This window comes from Stigmatopora nigra, chromosome 1 (assembly GCF_051989575.1).
Source record: "Stigmatopora nigra isolate UIUO_SnigA chromosome 1, RoL_Snig_1.1, whole genome shotgun sequence".
Lineage (NCBI taxonomy): Eukaryota > Metazoa > Chordata > Actinopteri > Syngnathiformes > Syngnathidae > Stigmatopora > Stigmatopora nigra.
In genome coordinates, this window is record NC_135508.1 from 18318468 (window position 1) to 18337460 (window position 18993).

The 18993-nt window shown below is 43.3% G+C and overlaps 2 protein-coding genes across 4 annotated transcripts in view; both read left to right on the forward strand.

Annotated features, from left to right (window-relative positions):
* Positions 1 to 11774, forward strand: part of huwe1 (HECT, UBA and WWE domain containing E3 ubiquitin protein ligase 1) — a 31989-nt gene extending 20215 nt beyond the window's left edge. Inside the window, exons 54-81 of the mRNA XM_077724347.1 lie at positions 75 to 303; positions 397 to 572; positions 659 to 748; positions 905 to 1065; positions 1154 to 1193; positions 2565 to 2951; positions 3107 to 3314; positions 3395 to 3519; positions 3980 to 4200; positions 4299 to 4690; positions 4773 to 5415; positions 5592 to 6297; positions 6388 to 6476; positions 6573 to 6729; positions 6813 to 6945; positions 7070 to 7272; positions 7361 to 7575; positions 8308 to 8410; positions 8749 to 8898; positions 8979 to 9224; positions 9356 to 9473; positions 9559 to 9699; positions 9770 to 10057; positions 10157 to 10262; positions 10385 to 10502; positions 10626 to 10807; positions 10887 to 11077; positions 11180 to 11774. Of these exons, the coding sequence (XP_077580473.1) occupies positions 75 to 303; positions 397 to 572; positions 659 to 748; positions 905 to 1065; positions 1154 to 1193; positions 2565 to 2951; positions 3107 to 3314; positions 3395 to 3519; positions 3980 to 4200; positions 4299 to 4690; positions 4773 to 5415; positions 5592 to 6297; positions 6388 to 6476; positions 6573 to 6729; positions 6813 to 6945; positions 7070 to 7272; positions 7361 to 7575; positions 8308 to 8410; positions 8749 to 8898; positions 8979 to 9224; positions 9356 to 9473; positions 9559 to 9699; positions 9770 to 10057; positions 10157 to 10262; positions 10385 to 10502; positions 10626 to 10807; positions 10887 to 11077; positions 11180 to 11282 (5921 nt within the window). The 3' untranslated portion in view covers positions 11283 to 11774. The remainder of the gene's footprint in view (positions 1 to 74; positions 304 to 396; positions 573 to 658; positions 749 to 904; positions 1066 to 1153; positions 1194 to 2564; positions 2952 to 3106; positions 3315 to 3394; positions 3520 to 3979; positions 4201 to 4298; positions 4691 to 4772; positions 5416 to 5591; positions 6298 to 6387; positions 6477 to 6572; positions 6730 to 6812; positions 6946 to 7069; positions 7273 to 7360; positions 7576 to 8307; positions 8411 to 8748; positions 8899 to 8978; positions 9225 to 9355; positions 9474 to 9558; positions 9700 to 9769; positions 10058 to 10156; positions 10263 to 10384; positions 10503 to 10625; positions 10808 to 10886; positions 11078 to 11179) is intronic.
* Positions 11775 to 16000: 4226 nt separating this feature from the next.
* Positions 16001 to 18993, forward strand: part of l1cama (L1 cell adhesion molecule, paralog a) — a 37641-nt gene continuing 34648 nt past the window's right edge. For all 3 annotated transcript variants that reach the window (XM_077716452.1, XM_077716459.1, XM_077716468.1), the window contains exon 1: positions 16001 to 16133. The gene's annotated coding sequence lies outside the window, so the exon portion shown is untranslated. The remainder of the gene's footprint in view (positions 16134 to 18993) is intronic.

Here is an 18993-nt window from a genome sequence, read left to right on the forward strand (position 1 = left end):
AATGCTTTTGTTTACATAAATTGCATAGCTTTTTCCCCTGACGCTTACCACTGTTTTTTTTGTTGTTCCATTAGCCGACATCCCTCCTTCCCCAGGCAACATCCCTAGCTCCCACCCACTGATGGTGCGCCACGCGGACCACGGTTCCCTCACCCTCGGTGTAGCAGGCACAAACAGCCGTCTAGCACAAGGCATGGGTCGTAGCCAGCGGACACTTAGGCAGCTCACTGCCAACAGCGGGCACACCATTCATGTCCACTATCCTGGAAACCGTCAGCCAAATCCTCCACTCATCTTGCAAAGGTAATGGCTGTGTTTCCAAAGCATCTTTCCCACAAGCTACATGAGTCTTTATATGGTTACTGTAATTTTCAACATCCCCACCCCCCCACCTAGGTTGTTGGGTCCCAGTGCAGCAGCAGACATTTTACAACTATCCAGCACCCTCCCTCTGCAATCTCGTGGTCGAGCTCGACTTTTGGTTGGAAATGAGGATGTTCACATCATAGCGCGTTCCGATGACGAATTTGATGACTTTTTCCATGAGCAGAGCAGCACGGGAGGTCAAGCAGGTGACATAATTTTGCATTTTATTATTGATGTAATGCGCTTGTTATTTGTAATTTACACTCATCCTTTACGTTGTTCCTTTTGATAGGCACCCTCTCAAGCATACCCACTGCCTTAACTAGATGGACAGATGAGTGTAAAGTGTTGGATGCTGAAAGTATGCACGATTGTGTTGCAGGTAAGATTCTATATACGATAAGTGGTATTGATTAGGAATGTTTTTTTCCCCCTGGATAATTAGAAATTATGTGGTCTATTGTGGAAATTAGGGCTGAGCAATTCTCTCAATCATAGCAGGAGTCAAACTGAATGAAATTCCAAAATCTCTTTTCAGTCGTGAAAGTGCCAATCCTGCAGCATCTGGAAGGTTTGCGAGATGAGGAGTTAGAAGAGCGACGGGAGAAGCGAAGACGGCAGTTGGCAGAGGAGGAGGAGTTCAAACAAAACGAGCAAAGGGCGTCTGGAGCAGAACAGACCAGAGAACAGAGCCTGCAGGTTTGCACCTTTTTCTGCTTCCTTTTGATGCAAACAGACTTGGAATGACACATATTCACATTTTCATTGTTGTCTACCTTGTCTGTAGGGTTCTGCATTGGTGCAAAATGGCGCAGAAAGCACTGCAGGTACTGACTTCTCAAAACAATTTCAAAATTGTTTCTTTTCATTTGAATGGGAAGAGCAAAGAAATCACGAGGCTTCAAGAATCAACTGCGTGCTATGGGATGAGGTAGTAGTTTGTATAGTTTAGGATCATACCAGATCTGGGAGATAACTATACAGTCTACTGTCTTTCTTATGGCAATGCCACAGCATCTTGCTCGCATCACTTCGAGGGGGGAAAAAAATAAAAAACACGTTCTTGTTGTCCCGTGGAGGGTCGCCTCACCAAATCACCTTTTTCCTTTCACCTTGTTCTTTGCATCATCCTCCCCTAAATCTGCCACTTTCCTGTCCTCCCTCACTACATCCATGTATCTTTCCATTGTTTTGAGCTCTGTTCCCTGACTGTTCCACTCTCAATATCCTTCCACAGATATAGTCCTCATCTCTCCTTTGAACATGTCCAAACTACCTTGTGTCTGTCTTCTTACAGTCTCCAAAACGCCTAAACTTTTACTTTACTTTGTCTTATTGTTTCCTTTTTTAATCCGATCCTACATGGTCACTCAAATAGAAACTCGACACATCTGCTGCTTTTAGTTTCACTTTCTGTCTTTTTCTCAGAAAATGCATTTATTTTCATAATTTTGAACCCGGTTATGCCGTGGTGAGGTAGTAAGTTGTGTTGTTGGGGATTGTACACCCCGATTGGGAGATAACTATACAACTTACTGCCTTCCATAGTAGAATCATTTGACAACGTGTTGGCTTTCCTATGATGTTTGTACGTAGTGAAATTTAATGTGAAATGATTTGGTCAATATGTGAAAATAGTTTACTTTTCCTAAAATAAGCCAGTTTTTTGTGCTATGCATTTTCTTGTGTAGACTGTATTTTTGTCAAGATTGTGAGGGCTCTTGATCGCCCATCAGTGTCCCTATGTTTTAAGTTGCTTCTCACAGTTGGTTTGCCATACTACTGGCCTGTTTTGCTCAGTCTTTTGACAACATTTATTTAATTATCTATTCACAGTGATTACAATTTGTATGGTAAAAAAAAAATTAACCTCAATGACTTCCGTACAATAAATAGCATAATGGACTTTTTTTTTACACAGCTACACTTGCTTTTCAGAGTTTCTTAAAGTGCCAACTATATACCCACTTTGTTGGAGGATAATGCAACAGATTGGCTGACTAGTTTCATCGTAATGTGTATTTCATTTGAATAAACAAAATAATACAATTTTGTTAATTTAAATGAATAAAACATTCGAAATTGGGTGGACGTCCAGTGTTCTCAATTGCAGCTAATATTTTAAACGATTTATAACGGATAGTCTCATATGAATACTTAACCCACCTTTTGACATTTTCCTAACCTCTCTGTTTTAGAGGGTGAGCAGACTCAAGGAGCCACAGTGCAATGTCTAGACCCGGTGCCTAGGGTATCAGAAGGCTTCCTCACTGCGCCCCCTTCTGGAGAGGTTACACCCACTACCCCAGCTCCACTTGAACAGGCCCTAGTTTCCTTGGAAACGGCAATTAATCAACCAGTCCACCAACCAATGGCCGGTCTGCTATTGGCAGAGTCACACGCCAGCTCGTTAGCTGCTCTGGCAGGGACACGCCTTCCAACTTTGTCTGCAGCGGAGAGACTTAACAGTGAAGCAGAAGCATCACAGATGGAAATGTCCCCAGCACCCACAATCGGTGAGAGAGGCAGTGGAGGAGAAAGTGGTGATGGTGGTGGTGGAGGAGCTTTGGATGAAAACAGGGAAGGTAGACTAACTCTCTTAATACAGATTGGCCTTGAGTAAGGATGCCCGTAATTTTAAATGAAGTTCTTAGTTGTTACCTCAATTTTAGAAAGGCTTGATAATGGTTTCCATAACGAATTGAACACTGTAGTGAAAAACTTCTGAATTTCTTCCCAGCATCAAGCCCAGATATTGCTGAAACCGCAGAGCCCACGGCAGTTGGTGTATCACGGCTGGAGGGTTCACCGATGGACACCAGCAGCCCCGCATCTGGCACCCAAGAAGACACAGTTCCCAACCCTGCCCAAGCTGTGCTGGTCTCTCAGGATCTGTCTGTCAGTGGTGAGAGCGGCTTGACTGACAGGCTCACTGATGCAGACACTGGGTGAGGTTCTTTTTGTGCCTGTTTTAAATGTAAAATGATACAAAGAGGGGTTCTAAAGAAATGATGTTCCTTTTTATTAGCTCAACTACGGTCTCATCAGCTACGGAAGCAATTCTCAGGAGTGACAGTGCTGACAGCCAAAGCCAGGCTATCCAAGAAGAGCCTCTCCCATCCACGAGCAATGATGAAGAAGACCCACTAGCAGGTAAAATATATTCAGTAATCCCTCTCCATTTCGCGGTTCAACTTTCGCAGCCTCACTACATTGCAGACTTTTTTTTCTGGGGAAAGTTTTTGTGATTTTCAAAAAATATATAAAACATTTATTTTACATTTTTGTATTATTTTTCAGGTTAATATATATGTGAATATGCTGGAACTCGTAACAAGAAGCCATTCTTGCTACTAGAATTCTGCACTGAAGGAACAAAAAACACTTTTTTTTTAAAAAATATGGGTGACACTACTTGGCGGGTTTTCGATTAGCAGGACCATGTCTCTTCCACGTTAACTGCGATATTCATGGGATTACTGTACTATCATGTTTGGTGTATAAGACACTTCTTTTTTCCCTCCTTTAACTCTATGGTTCATAGTCCAGTTCATCTTATTTATGAATTTTAACAGTCTTATGAGCTGCCTTTCCTGTTTTTTTTTCTTTGCAGGAATCAGTCTCCCTGAAGGTGTGGACCCATCTTTTCTGGCAGCTCTTCCGGAGGACATTCGTAGGGAGGTGCTTCAGAATCAGTTGGGAATTCGACCACCATCCCGCTCGGCTATTGCTACCACCCTGCCTTCTACTACTGCACCTGTACTGACAGGACCAGGGGTTACGGAAGTTAGCCCTGAGTTCCTTGCAGCATTGCCCCCTGCCATACAAGAGGAGGTGAGAGAGCTGGCTAAAATTTAAAAAGACAGAAAATAGAAGAATATGATTTCTTTTTCAGCTAACTTTGCCATTGATTTAAAAACGTGTGTTTTTAGGTCCTTGCCCAGCAACGAGCCGAACAGCAACGGAGGGAAGTTTCCCAACAACCAACCCAGGGCGACACTCCTTTGGACCCAGTTACCTTCATTCAGACACTGCCCTCGGAGCTCCGGCGCAGTGTGTTAGAGGACATGGAGGACAGCGTGTTGGCCGTCATGCCGCCGGACATTGCAGCCGAAGCGGCGGCTTTGCGCCGGGAGCAAGAGGCACGACAGAGGCAGTTGATGCATGAAAGGCTCTTTGGTCATAGCTCAACATCAGCTCTCTCAGCCATCCTGCGCTCGCCAGCTTTCACCAGTAGGTTAGGAAGCAACCGTGGCGTCCAGTACACTCGGCTGGCTGTACAGAGAGGAGGCACGTTTCAGATGGGAGGCAGCTCTAACCACAGGTGACTACTTTAAAAAAAATTGACGTGTTAAACTCAAAGTGACCTGGATCTGTAATCTTAACTCTTCTTCTTCTTTCTCTAGACCAACCAGTTCAAGTGTGGACTCTTTGTTGCGTCTGCGCGGCCGATTGCTGCTGGACCATGAGGCCTTGTCTTGTCTGCTGGTGTTGTTATTTGTGGATGAACCCAAACTGAATACCAGCCGACTACACCGTGTGCTCAGGAATCTTTGCTACCATTCTCAGACTCGTGGGTGGGTTATACGCAGCCTCTTGTCTATCCTCCAACGCAGCAGTGAAAGCGAGGTCTGTGTGGAGTCATCTCGTATCGAAGATTCTCGAGGGAAAAGGAGTGTCCAGGGAGGCTGTGGGGGAAAAGGTTCCGCAAATCCCTCCCTATGTTCTTCATCCTCTTCCTCCTTAGAGCTTCTGAACAGAGTGGAGTCCCGCAGTTCAAGCCAACTTTCTTGGCTATCTGTATCTATGGATGCGGCTCTGGGCTGCCGGACTAACATTTTCCAGATCCAACGAGTATCTAGTAGGAAGCATGCTGACCGGCACGCAGCTGCTGGTTCTGCAGCATCTGGAGCCCTGGGGAGTGCCGTGTCCGGCACTGCCACAGGGGTTACATGTGCTGGAGGAGGAGGCTCCACCGTACATATCCACCCGCAAGCTGCTCCTGTGGTGTGTCGACATGTCTTGGACACGCTCATCCAGCTTGCGAAGGTAAATTGCGTCTCAAAATTTGCCATGTAGGAGAATGGGGATGATTGCCCCTTTTTAATACTGTTTAATGAATACATTCACATCAAAACGTCTCAGAGACATATTTATTAAGGCCAGCTCTAGTTTGATTTGGATTTCAGCAGACTTAATGGACATTTTTTTTTCCTACACTCCAGGTTTTCCCTAGCCACTTCACTCAGCAACGTTGTAAAGATCTGTCAGTGTCATCCTCTGACCTGGAGGCACGGCTTTGTTCAAGTACCTTGGGCATGGGTGCTTTGGGTGGAGGACCAAGGCCAAGTTCACAGGTTCAGAACAACCCAAATTCTTCCAATGCTTCCAGTGCACAGAATGCTTTTGGCTCCTCGGCCATCACTCCCCAGTCTCTGGGAATCTCCACTGATTTTTGGGACCTGCTTGTGAAGCTAGACAACATGAATGTCAGTCGCAAAGGAAAAGCCTCAATGAAGACCGTGCCTTTTGGGGGCAACGCAGAGGCCGAGGGACTCCAGTTGAGCCTGGAGACCTCCCCTCTTGGTCAATTGATGAACATGCTGTCCCATCCAGTGATCAGGCGAAGTTCCTTGCTCACTGAAAAGCTGCTACGTCTGCTCTCCCTCATATCCATTGCCCTGCCTGACAATAAAGCCACAGAGGCGCCTGCTAGCCACGCTACTCCGCAGGCAGCCAACCCCATAATCAGCTCAGGACCAGCGGCCCCAGTCAGTACACAGGTGGCTGCAGCGTCAAGCATCCAGCCCACTGTCGTGGGCACCGTGACCTCAGGGGCATCTGGAACTCGGAGCACTTCCTCAGGGACAACTCTATTAACGTTTGCAACGTCCACGCCGTTAGCAACACCCGCTGGAACATTCTTTACAGGTAGAAAATTAACTGGGAGCTTTTGTAATATTCAAAGCCCTTTGAAAGGGAGGTTCTAAATCCTCTTTGTATTTCATTCTGCGAAAACAGCCAAAAAGAGTTCTTCGAACAGCGCAGAGAGTGACAGTAAGATTGCTTCTGCTGGACTTACGGAGAAGCAACTTCAGCTTTCGGTGGAGGTATGTAAAAATGCTCAGTAGTGTGAAATTATTGTGATTCAATAGCTGTCTGTGTGTTCTCCCATTTTTATGCTGTGCCCGCTTGTCTTTTTTAAGGTGTTGACTTCTCATTCGTGTTCGGAGGAGGGTCTAGAAGACGCAGCCAACATTTTACTCCAGTTGTCCAGAGGAGATGGTTCCACCAGAGACACGGTGCTCAGACTGCTGCTCAGTGGTGCAAGACATCTTGGTTACACGCTCTGCAAACAAATTGGTCAGTGCCATGCAGATTCTGAGTCCCTATTTTCAGCATGTACCGACAAGCTGCTTACGCTTTTCTTTTTTTGTTCTACTCAGGTACACTACTGGCGGAACTTCGAGAGTATAACTTAGAGCAGCAGAGACGAGCACACGCAGATTCTCACTCACCTGATGCGCCTCCTGATGATACCTCCATCTCTGGCAGACTGAAGGGAAAAATGACTAGCAGGTAAGCCAGTGACAATGATGATTTTTTTAAAGGAAATATTGGTCAATTCTGTTCCTGTGAAGTCAACAGTCATTTGATTTACCAACCATCTTTACCCTAAATGTGTTTGTTGTTCGGGGCACAGGTTTGATGGAGCTGAAAGTGTCGTGATTGTGGCTGCACAGAAGCGAACACTTGGCGGACGAGAACTCCAACTCCCCTGCATGAGTTCACTAACGTCCAAGACGTCAACGCAGAAATTTTTCTTGCGAGTGCTGCAGGTTATCATCCAGTTGCGCGAGGACACGCGACGTGCCAACAAGAAAGCCAAACAGACTGGCCGAATTGGTGAGGAAAATGATACACAACAGAAAGTACAAGAGGGAGAGAAAGAGAGATGTGATTTGTGACAAACACCCTCGCCCTCAATGACTAGGCTCCTCCAGCTTGGGCTCAGCCAGCAGCATTCAGGCCGCCGTCCGTCAACTGGAGGCGGAGGCCGATGCCATCATTCAGATGGTGAGAGAGGGTCAGCGAGCACGCCGGCTCACGCAGACGCCACCGCCCAATGCCGCTGCTGGATCGTCAGTCCCAGCGCCTCATGCCCCCGCTGGTGCTGCTGCTCCTGCTGGCACAGCCGCTACCGCCACGGTTAGCATGGGCCGCAATGTAAACAAATAAGTTCGGCACAACTACTCACTCCAAACGTATTTCAACGGCATATCTCTAAACTGATTAAGAATTTATTGGTAACCATTGACCTGCTTTTTGCTTTGGGTTTGGCTTTGCCTTGTGGTTTGCTTGACTTTGGCAAAATTAGAAGCTGACCAATTGAATGCTGTAGGCTCCCAACTTACGAACACAATTACAACCGTTTGCAAGTAGATTTTTTCGTAAATCTGACAAAGTATCAATTACATAGTCGGTGGAATTGGCCCATACACAACATTTAGCAGAGTTTTGAATTTAGTGCATACACAAGGCTGATTGTGTGCCCCGTCCATTTTAGAGGAAAGTTTAGACATTTAGGTGTGCCCTATTGGCATGAAAATATAGACCAGTCAGCTGCCGTTCGTATCTCTGAATCTTGGCACATCGGATGTTCGTAAGTTGGAAACCCAGTGTAATTTGAAAGACACATTTGGTCTTTTATGTTATCATTTCTTTTTATAATCTTGTTTATTACACGTGTATATAAGCAAAGGGGTGGCTGGCTGGCATTGCTTCATGCTTTACTCATATCTGCTCAAGCATTTATCGTTGGATTGGGAGTGTCTTGTTGCATGGCATTTTATGCCAATCAAGATAAAACTCTCATTTGTATTGCTAATTATTGTCCTTGTGTCAACCCCTCTATCCTTGGCCTCCCTGGTTGGGTCTCAGCAGTCTGAAATGCAGTCGGTGTCCGAGGCTCAGACAGCTCAGAGAGATGACTCGCCAATGGATGTAGACCAGCCGTCTATGGAGCTGGACTCTTCAACTCTCGGTGAGTCAACTAAACCTTTAAGAGGCCAACATTTTCTTAGGACACTTGTGTATTTTTTTTCTTTTTCCTAATAGTGTAAAATTAGTTTTATCAATTAACAAAAGCCCTGTATTGTGGAAGGAATCCACCCATATTTGTTTTTTTTTCTCGTCTTCTATAAACATTAATGTATATTATCTATAATCTGGAATTGAATACTCAAACCTTCGCCATTTTAGGTTTCACCTTGAAGGAAAAGCGTTGCCCCAATGAGACAAATTATTCAGCTAGTAGTTAGTATTAACTAGGAGCATACAGAGTGGCACTGTGGCGAAATTATTTTGGATGCTTTCCATCAGTTGAAGATGGAAATGGACAGTCTGAGAGCGAGGAAAAACTCCCAGACCTCCCTCTACTCAGCGAACAGCTCCTGCTGGATGAGTTGTGGGACATGCTCGGAGAATGCTTGAAAGAGTTGGAAGAGTCCCATGACCAGCATGCTGTATTAGGTAGGTGCAGTTTTTATAGTCTCACTTTGGACTTCTCTAAATACGATCAAAAAGGCATTTAATCGTGACCTCTAAATCAGTTCTCCAGCCTGCTGTGGAAGCATTCTTCCTGGTGCACGCAACCGAGCGGGAAAGCAAACCCCCGGTTCGGGATACTCGGGAGAGTCAGCTTTCTCACATCAAGGATGAGCCGCCGCCGCTGTCTCCGGCACCGCTGACGCCTGCGACGCCATCGTCCCTAGACCCCTTCTTCTCCCGGGAGCCGTCCTCCATGCACATTTCTTCAAATCTGCCACCTGACACCCAAAAGTTCCTTCGATTTGCCGGTGAGCCAGAATGGTCATTGGCCTTTCACCTAAAACGGCAATGCCTTCCTGAGCTGTATGATATGTTGTTTTGCCGTCAACGCGATATCCATGAGTGCCATACATTTAGTTCTAATTCTCCTTGTTTATAGAAACTCACCGCACCGTACTCAATCAAATCCTGCGTCAGTCCACCACTCATTTGGCTGACGGACCATTTGCAGTCTTGGTCGATTACATACGCATCCTGGATTTTGATGTGAAGAGGAAGTAAGTGTGATATCCCTTGAACTTTTTGGGACCTGTGTGAAGTTGGAGGCTTTCTATGAGACTGAGCTCTCATTTTGGTTTTCAGGTATTTCCGCCAGGAGCTGGAACGCCTCGACGAAGGCCTCCGAAAAGAGGACATGGCCGTGCATGTGCGAAGAGATCATGTGTTTGAGGACTCCTACAGAGAATTACACCGCAAAAGTCCTGAGGACATGAAGAACCGGCTGTATGCTTTCGTCCTCGCCTATGTTCATAAGCACTCGAAAGGAACGCGCCTGACTGTCTTTGTGTCTTAGGTACATTGTCTTCGAAGGAGAAGAGGGCCAGGATGCCGGCGGCCTGCTGAGGGAGTGGTACATGATCATCTCCCGCGAGATGTTCAATCCCATGTACGCCCTTTTCCGCACCTCGCCTGGAGATAGGGTCACCTACACCATTAATCCTTCGTCCCACTGCAACCCCAACCACCTGAGCTACTTCAAGTTCGTGGGCCGGGTGGTGGCCAAGGCGGTCTACGATAACCGGTTATTGGAGTGTTACTTCACACGCAGCTTTTACAAGCACATCCTGGGCAAGAGTGTCAGGTGATGAAGGAGGAGGAGGAGGAGACTTTTCTGACAAAGGCTTAGGGGCTTATTACCATTTCCCGTGTAACATTGGCATTTCTGTTCTTCTCTTCCTAGGTACACTGACATGGAGAGTGAGGACTACCCCTTCTTTCAGGGTTTGGTGTACCTGTTGGAGAATGATGTATCCACCTTGGGCTATGAGCTCACATTCAGCACAGAGGTTCGTATTAGGCTTCTATTTGTCCAATGAGCTTTGAGCTTGATCACCGAGTACTGCTGTTTTTATTTAAATTTTTTGTTTCTCCCCCGTGACTGCGAGTTTTACCATATTTATTTGTGTAGGTCCAAGAGTTCGGTGTATGTGAAGTAAGGGACCTCAAGCCAAATGGTGCGAACATTCTGGTCACGGAAGAAAACAAAAAAGAATATGTGCACCTGGTTTGCCAAATGAAGATGACAGGTAGGACTGTGCTCGTGTTTTTTTGAAGTGGCACTTAAAGGGGGAAATGTATAGAAAAGGAGCACATTGAACATGTGGTGTGTACTGTCGGGAGTTCAATAAGCTCAAATGATGTTGGCGCAGGTGCGATCCGCAAGCAGTTGGCGGCTTTCCTCGAGGGCTTCTATGAGATCATCCCCAAGAGGCTCATCTCCATCTTCACTGAGCAGGAGCTGGAGCTGCTCATATCTGGCCTGCCCACAATTGATATTGATGACCTCAAGGCCAACACAGAGTACCACAAATACCAGTCCAGCTCCATCCAGGTACCCGAAATACACGCCAGCCACCCATTCAGGAAAATGAAAATACCTCACCTGCTATTTGTTTCCAATCGACTTGTAGATCCAGTGGTTCTGGAGAGCCTTGCGTTCCTTTGACCAAGCGGACCGAGCCAAGTTCTTACAGTTTGTCACTGGCACGTCCAAAGTGCCCCTCCAGGGTTTTGCTGCTCTGGAGGGAATGAACGGCATCCAGAAGTTCCAAATCCACCGCGATGACCGCTCCACAGACCGCCTGCCCTCTGCTCATACTTGGTAAATTAACCTTTTGCATATGACAATGAACGCGTGGCATGATTTTTGTCTTGTTTTCAATGAGCAAGAGTGAGCAATGATTGGGTGTGTTTTCCTTTGTAGTTTCAACCAGCTGGACCTCCCTGCCTATGAGAGCTACGAGAAGTTGAGACACATGCTGCTGCTGGCCATCCAGGAGTGCTCCGAGGGATTTGGCCTGGCTTAATCATTGAGACTTTCAGACACACACCCACACACATTCATCAAAACAAACACCTAAATTAGATTTGCCTACTCTTCGTTGTTAGTTTTGAAATAATGGGGGCAAAGATATGACTGGATTACCTTTTTGAATGGCCCAAGTTGACTGTGTTCGAGTTCATGCAGAACATAGTTATAATAGTTATTAAATACCACACGGAGAGTCTCAAGTGATATATATATGTATGTATGTATGTGTATATAAGAATATACACATATATATACATATATACATACACAAACATGGTTGTCATGTCCTTCCCCAATTTAAATGGAAAGGGCAGATGCAAATGCTAAAACATGGACTAATATAAGAGACATTTTCTTCATCTAGTTTGATTTTCTCTGTACAAAAGGTTTGGGAGTTTATTGTTTCAACTTTTTTTTGTTTCTCTGGCTATGTAAAAAGAAAAAAAATATGTGTGAACAGGATGGTTATAAAACCTTTGGGGAAACATGTTGGTTTCGTGTTGCAAATTTTTGACCTCACCAGCCTTGATTTTTTTTTCTTTGTTTTGTGGGGCTCTACTTGAGAAAATCAAAAAATGCACTTTTTAGAAACATTTTGTGGCATTTTTAAGAAGGATGGTACACTTGAAGCGAAAACCTGAAGGAGATTAAAAAAAACATGAACCATAAATTCGAGAGTATTTTTGATTATTCAATTATTGACTCAGTCTTGAGCCATTGAATCCCATTGGAAGAGAAACATGAATAAATATAGAAGATTGCGTCAAAGGTCCTTTTGACAGCAATCTTGAGTTTGTGGCCTGCTGATTTGATAACACTAAAAAAAACACAAATCAACTCCACTGTTCACCATGACTATTAAACACCTTAAATTGTTCCCCGTTAATCCCCCGTTTTGTTCATGTTAGGCTTTCTAATTTTAACACGACATCCCTGATGAAGGTCTGCAAGTGATCCCCCTTCTTCATCATTCATCAAGTCCTCCAACTTGCCGTTGACCAGAAAGACTCGGAGCTAAATCCTGTTTGTTTACCGGATCTTAGTGGTCAGGTATGAGCTTGGCTTCCTTTTGGGCTTTACCCCGTAGACCTAAATGAAAAATGACAGTCTCCTATCCAGTAAAGGTCACATTTTTCATTACATTTGTGCTTGCCTGCCCACTATTTTGTTGTGTCTTGGACCACTGAGCAGTTCCATAGCATATTCAGCTAGTAGAGGATTTCGTCATTATACACCGGTATTCCAAATAGATCTCATGAGGTCTGCCACAATCAACACTCATGCCTCTCATTGTAAAATTGATACATGGCATCAATTGGTTAATCTAGGTGACTGTATTTTGGGCTAATTTTTTCTATGCGACACTGAAATTCTCTCAAATATGCTCACAGTTCAGCCTTTGGATGCTAGAGTACTATTTATACACAAGAGTTAACATGCTTAATGGGATGTTGGCTGCAGAGTGAAGCCAACCAAATGCGGGGGGCAAACTCAATCACACTCATTTCCCTTCAATTAGAGACTGATTAAAGCAGACGCTCCAATGACCTTGTGGCCACGTAATGACTTTAACCGGATCGATGAACCTTCAGCATCAAGACGGGCACGTGAGTGGACGGACGGATGGACCCTAAACTTGTTTAGCTTCGTTTCTCTCATGTTTTTTTTCTTCTGCACTGTCTTTACAGACCTCCAGACATTTTCTCTGGGCTGCATAAATGCTCACCACCTTACGCTGTGCTGTATTGAGATAGAAATGAAGATGGGCTTTGTAAGGGATTCCAATTTTGTCCATTGTGTGTGTGATGCATGAGAAAAGATCGGTAAGTGTGTTTGCAATTTTTAAACCTTTTTGCATCAATGAATCTCTAAAATGTTTTTTTTTAAACCTTTTAAAGCACACCATTTAACTATTTGGGAGAGTCAACAAACGCAGTCCAAGTGGATTGGACTCCTAATGGCGTCAAAGGCACTGAAACGTGAGTATTTAGAGCCATTCACCCGGATTTAAATGAATTGAAGGTATATTGCTGTCAAAAGCATTCAATAAGTTACTTACTTGTGATATCATAAAACAAAATTGAGTGACTGTGACAAAAAAAAAAACAGACATAACCATTTTTTATACACACACACACACACACATGCCTACAGACAATCTGCAGTGTTCATTCAGCCCATCCATAACGGATATTTGTGGGATGTTGGAAGAAACCCGGAGTAAACCCATCCTTGGCTTGTAGTACACCATTCTTGATGAACCCACATTCTTAAATGGCCAAAATAGTCTTGACTTGCCCATCAAAAGATTGTATATTTTACACGCAAGTGTACATTTTAAAAATATGTCTCGGGCATAAATCCGGCTTGACTGTTCAAGTCATCAGCAGATGCTGTAGTTGGATGTCGGCCAACAGACATCTCAATACGTGATGTCGATGTATGATGTACCATGACGGATCCAAATGTTTTGATCGATTGCAATATCAATATTTTTGCCCCACCCCGACTGCTTACGCTAGCTACAGTCCTGAATGCACACTGTGCTTCTTCATCCACCTTCGCAGGAACAAGCGTCTCAAATTCAGCTCCTGCATAACCTACCTTTCCGAAGCCACACTGCAGCCATTTACTGTATTGCCTCCGCCCTCCTTGTGCTCTTAAGCTGATGGAATTTTCTCCATCAACCTTCTGCTGACTCTTGTCTGATTTTCCCTCGCCTCTTGACTTGAAGTCGTTCATTCCAAGGCTTCTCCCGCTTCATATATCACATCGCATCTTAGGAGGAGGAAATGAGATGAGAGCTTTGCCGAGGCCGCTAGAAGAAATACATAAAAGGTTTTCAAAATGGGTCTTCTAAAATTGGGATTCCTCATTTGCAATGCCTACTTAAAGAAGTGTCCACGAGCTAGATTGTCTATTACACTTCAACTAGCTTGCATTTCCTAAACTGGGCTGTAAATTATCAATTTCATGATAATACAATATCGACTCTATGGACACAGTTAAAAGAACACAAAGGTTTCCTAAAATATGTGTTGGGATATATACTTTACTAGGGTGTGCACTGTATTACTCGATTACAGAGAAATACATAAATATAGTTTGGCAACAAATTGCCCTCCTGCTCAATCCCTATAATGCTTTAGACACTGGTGGTCAAACGTACGGCCCGCGGGCCATCACTGGCCCAATAGGAAGTTCTTTTCTGTCTCCAAGGTGCTTCCGCTTGAGAGGCTTCTTGAAGTCCATTCATACTAAACAAAAAGAATGATAAAACAATAAATTCATGAGTTGTGTGATCGAGTCCATGCACTACTGCACTCAGTTTCATTTCCGTGGACATATTCATTCATCTTTCTGCGCGATTAATGACTGTAGGCATTTAATCCATGTTGAGGGAGGGGGCGAATCAACCAAAAATAAACTCCCAGGCATAGATAAGATTTAATTGCCATGAATGTGGTCCGTAAACCAAACAGAGTTTGACGCCACTGGTTGAGACTCACATTGACCACCATCATCAATCATTGTCCCATCTCACCACAACTTTTGTCTGCTTTGCTTGGCGCAAGCATAGCTAGCAGATGGTCATGCTGGGTTATGATGCACACACACACACATACACACACACACACACACACAGGCCGGATTGGACTTTATGTTTTGTATACAGTAGAAGTAGCAAAGCTAGTACCCGTGGCTGTGCGATAAGCATCAGAAATGATCGCCACACACAAATAGTCCCATCCTTACCAATTATTTTCTTTAGCAAAAACCCTCTCCTTTATTTTAATGGGTATTTTTTTTTACAGTTTTTGATTATTATTTTTATTTATTTCTGTTGTTATTGCTTTGTCAAGATACTGCATGATGTTGTTTTGTCAATTAATGCCATCAATGCAATGCCAATGAACTAAAACTAAAATACATTTTAAAAACAATCTTTTTTTTTTTTAATCTGTATGGTTGGCTTGGTGAATACTCAAAATTTTCCTTAAGTATGCGTTTCAGCGTGAATGGTTGTCCGTATCTTTATACCATGTGATTGGCCCGCAACCAATTCAGGGTATTATCCCCCGCCTGCTCCCCATAGTTAGCTGGTATAGGCTCTAGCACCCCCTGCAACGTTGGTGATTATAAGCGGTATAGAAAATGAGTGATTGTGATTGTTAATTAAACTAAAGAAAGCTTTTTTTGGTTAGCTCTTGCTTTATTAGATTTTTCTGAAAGCATCTAGAAGGAAAAGTTTGGATTGAGTATTTTTAGAGATTTGTCAGGCCCTTTTTGACCAATTGTACTTGAATATGATGAAATGGTTCACCCTCGATTGAAATCCAATTCAATTCAGAGTAATCGCTTAAAAAGCCATTACATAACATTGATTGCCAAACATGCCTTTGATTGTACGAAACGGCAAGATTTTCTTTTCAAAGACCTTATTTATGAGATCTTGTACACAGCAGGAGGAAGGCCAATGTGCTAATTTCTCACTTTTGATGGATGCCAGTGCGGGAATAAGAGCAGCTGGATACTAATCCTGAATGAGGACGGGGACTATAAAACAGGCGGTGTGCAAGAGGGGGGCAAAAAAAAAAAAGGAAATAACCAAGTATGCACACGCTCCAAAAGAGTGAGGGGAACTGAGGCGGCGGCTCAGACGGGAGGGTGATGTCACCTCCGAGAAGCAGCCAATAAGGGGGAGGGAGCGAGGGCGGCCGGAGGAGGGTGCGTTTTTTCCATCACTGCAGCATCAGCACGGCACAGTGGTGCACACAATCCTGGCCGAGACCATCCCAAACAGCGACAGATCTGCCTGAGTGGGAAAACAAGAATCCGTGTGGAGGTAAGAGCAGTTTTTTCTCTGACCAGACACTCCCAATGGGGAGGGGAAAAAAAGAGGAGGGTTGATGACTTTACTAATTAGGCTTGCCGAGGTGGCATCACACCTTTGGCGCCTTGTGGTGCTAAAAGGATGTGTATATATATATGTAGTATTTCATATTTCAATGCTAGAAATGAGGTAATTGGGAATAGAATTGGTGTGTCATGTTAATACTTAACTGTGAAATCACACCTTTCCACACGTGATGATGTCCTCTAAATGATTTTCACGTTGAGTACCTGTGGCTATGTCAATGTCTTCTCTTTTGCTCTTTCATGTTCCGTTTGCATGCAACAGGCTCTCACTAGATATTCCCCAGTGCTCATCACGCTGCCATTTTGCATCCATGGCATGTAACCAACAGTCAGATACAGCTTTGCTTTTATAAACTGTTTTTCAATTAGGATTGCACTTTTGTCACCACATGCATTGTATGTGTGGATGGGGAGGGGCCATTTGTTGCAAAATAGGGACCATTTCTTATGAAAATAATTTGCTTCTCCTCTCCCGCTGTGCTACATTAATATAAATTGGCTTTTTTTTCTTCCTCATGTTCCCTTCCCCCCCAGCTAATAGCCGCGTGGTTTGTTGATAAGCACAAGCCACAGTCTGAAGCTTTCAGGTTAATAGTGTTCTGCCGGGAAGGGCACGATTTGAGACTGAAAGGTGGCTACACTGATGAAGTCGTAAAAAAGAGAGAGATGTCACAGGGGGGGAAATATGGGTGGGGCAGGCAGCGCTGATATTCGGTTAGAGGTGTGCGCGTACATGATAATCAGGCCCTCACCTGGCCAAACGCCATACTGTAAGCTTATTGGATATGTCTAGAAAAAATAGTCATTCACGGTTCCTTTTCAAGTGAGACTTTAAATGGGTTGGACTTTTGTTGTTGTTAATGGCAGAAAGTGATTTAAAAGGCATCTGGTTGGGGGTGGAAGGCATGGGCGTTGATATAAGGAGTCCGGGGTCAGATGGGTCGACAAACCAGAAGCCCCGAGAAGATTATATATGTGTGCTTTGAGGACGATTGAATTTGGAAAGATAGAGCTAACGATGGCAAGGATTGGTTGAAAAGTGAGTGCAAGGATGCTTGTCTGATAAAAGCTGATGTTTAATGAAGGATGGGATTGCTACAATATAAATACATGTCTTGAAACTATGGCCATGATGACCGTGAACGGGGTTTTTTCTTTCTGTCTTGGTTTGTTTTAGGCAAATGAAGGGAAAATAGAGACAAATGCACTTTTCAATTTGCAAATCTCACATCAAATCACCACTAAAGCAATCATCGTACCTGATTGTGAAGAAATAAATTGGTTAAGAGGATTGTCATATAATCTCTGATTTGATAATAGCGAGCTTGCAGCGAAAAAAAAAAAGCTTTGAAATGAATTTAACCTTTTCAGGAACAGAGTTCACTACAGTTGATAGTTGTTTTCCCCTACTATGAATGTAATGTAAAAAATAAGGGGTAAAAAATAAGTAGGTTATCAATTTGTTATAGTTTGTGCACAACATTTTCAATTTTGACAATTGCATGGAAATAATTTTAAAAATAAATCTCATTCAAATCATTTTAGTAATACAAAGAAAGCCTCAAATAATTACCACGAAATAAGAAAATCAGAGAAACTAAATGATGGGTAATTTAGCCATTCTCTAAAATTCAAAAGTTCGACCAAAAAACCCCACAAACGACCTTTTCTCTGATATTTTTTATTTTTGTCGGGGTAACAGAAGAATCTTTGTGAGTCGCAGAAAATCCCCTGCAGCGAATCTTCATCTGAAAGAAGCGTTATTGTCTCCGTCACACGGCAGAATGATTCTCTAAAATGAGCCTCTGTTTATTGCCTTTCCCGAAAGCATTTATATAATCTGTTGAATCCAAAGATCCATCTTTTTTATTGCTTATTCATTTTTTTTGCACAGCAATGATCAACCTTAAACCATAATTATCACGTTATAATTGTTAGATAAAGAAAATTGCCCTAAAAAATAAGCGGAACATTTTTATGCGCAATGGTAGATTAACACTAATGCTCATTTAACTCATTGGCTGTGAAGGTTCATTCGAATTGGAAGTCTAGTGCAGGGGTCGGGAACCTTTTTGACAGAGAGAGCCATAAACAATTCATATTTTCAGTTGTTATTCATTGAGAGCCATACTCAGAATTTACTGGAAGTAAAAATACATGAAAATGCGTGCATTTTTAGTCATTTCACTGCCTTTAAGGTAGAAAAAGTCTTGGTATTAAAAACGGGAAGATTAAAGCAACTCTAGATGTAATGTCCAGAATTCAACTCACAGTTTAGCGGAGAGCCACATGCGGCTCCCGAGCCATAGGTTCCCTACCCCTGGTCTAGTGCATTATAGACATTTTATTTACATTTTTTATTTATTTATTTGCACATAAACAAGATTTCAGCACCACAGAAGTCAATAAAAGCCAATTGGCATGCCGACAAATAAGCAAGTGATGGTGTCACATGTTTGCATATTTTTTTATTTGTATGTTTCTACTTCCCATTTTATTTTATTGGCTTGCTAGCAAGCAGCAATTTGTAAACTAATTACGTGTAAAAAAATCAGTTCAGTTTGTTTTCCCTTTTCTGGTTGGTTACATTATTGATTGAGTTCATTTTAAATTTGGCAGCTAAAAAATGTAGCTTGTTCCATTTGCTTTTGATCATCTTTTGCTATTAATGGCAATTATTTTTGTAATATTTGTGTTGGTTTTGTAAAGCATGGCTTGTCAAGAGAACTTGCCTTGCAATTTTGACTACTTGGCTCAAACTGTTTATTCATGTCATGTGGTAAAGT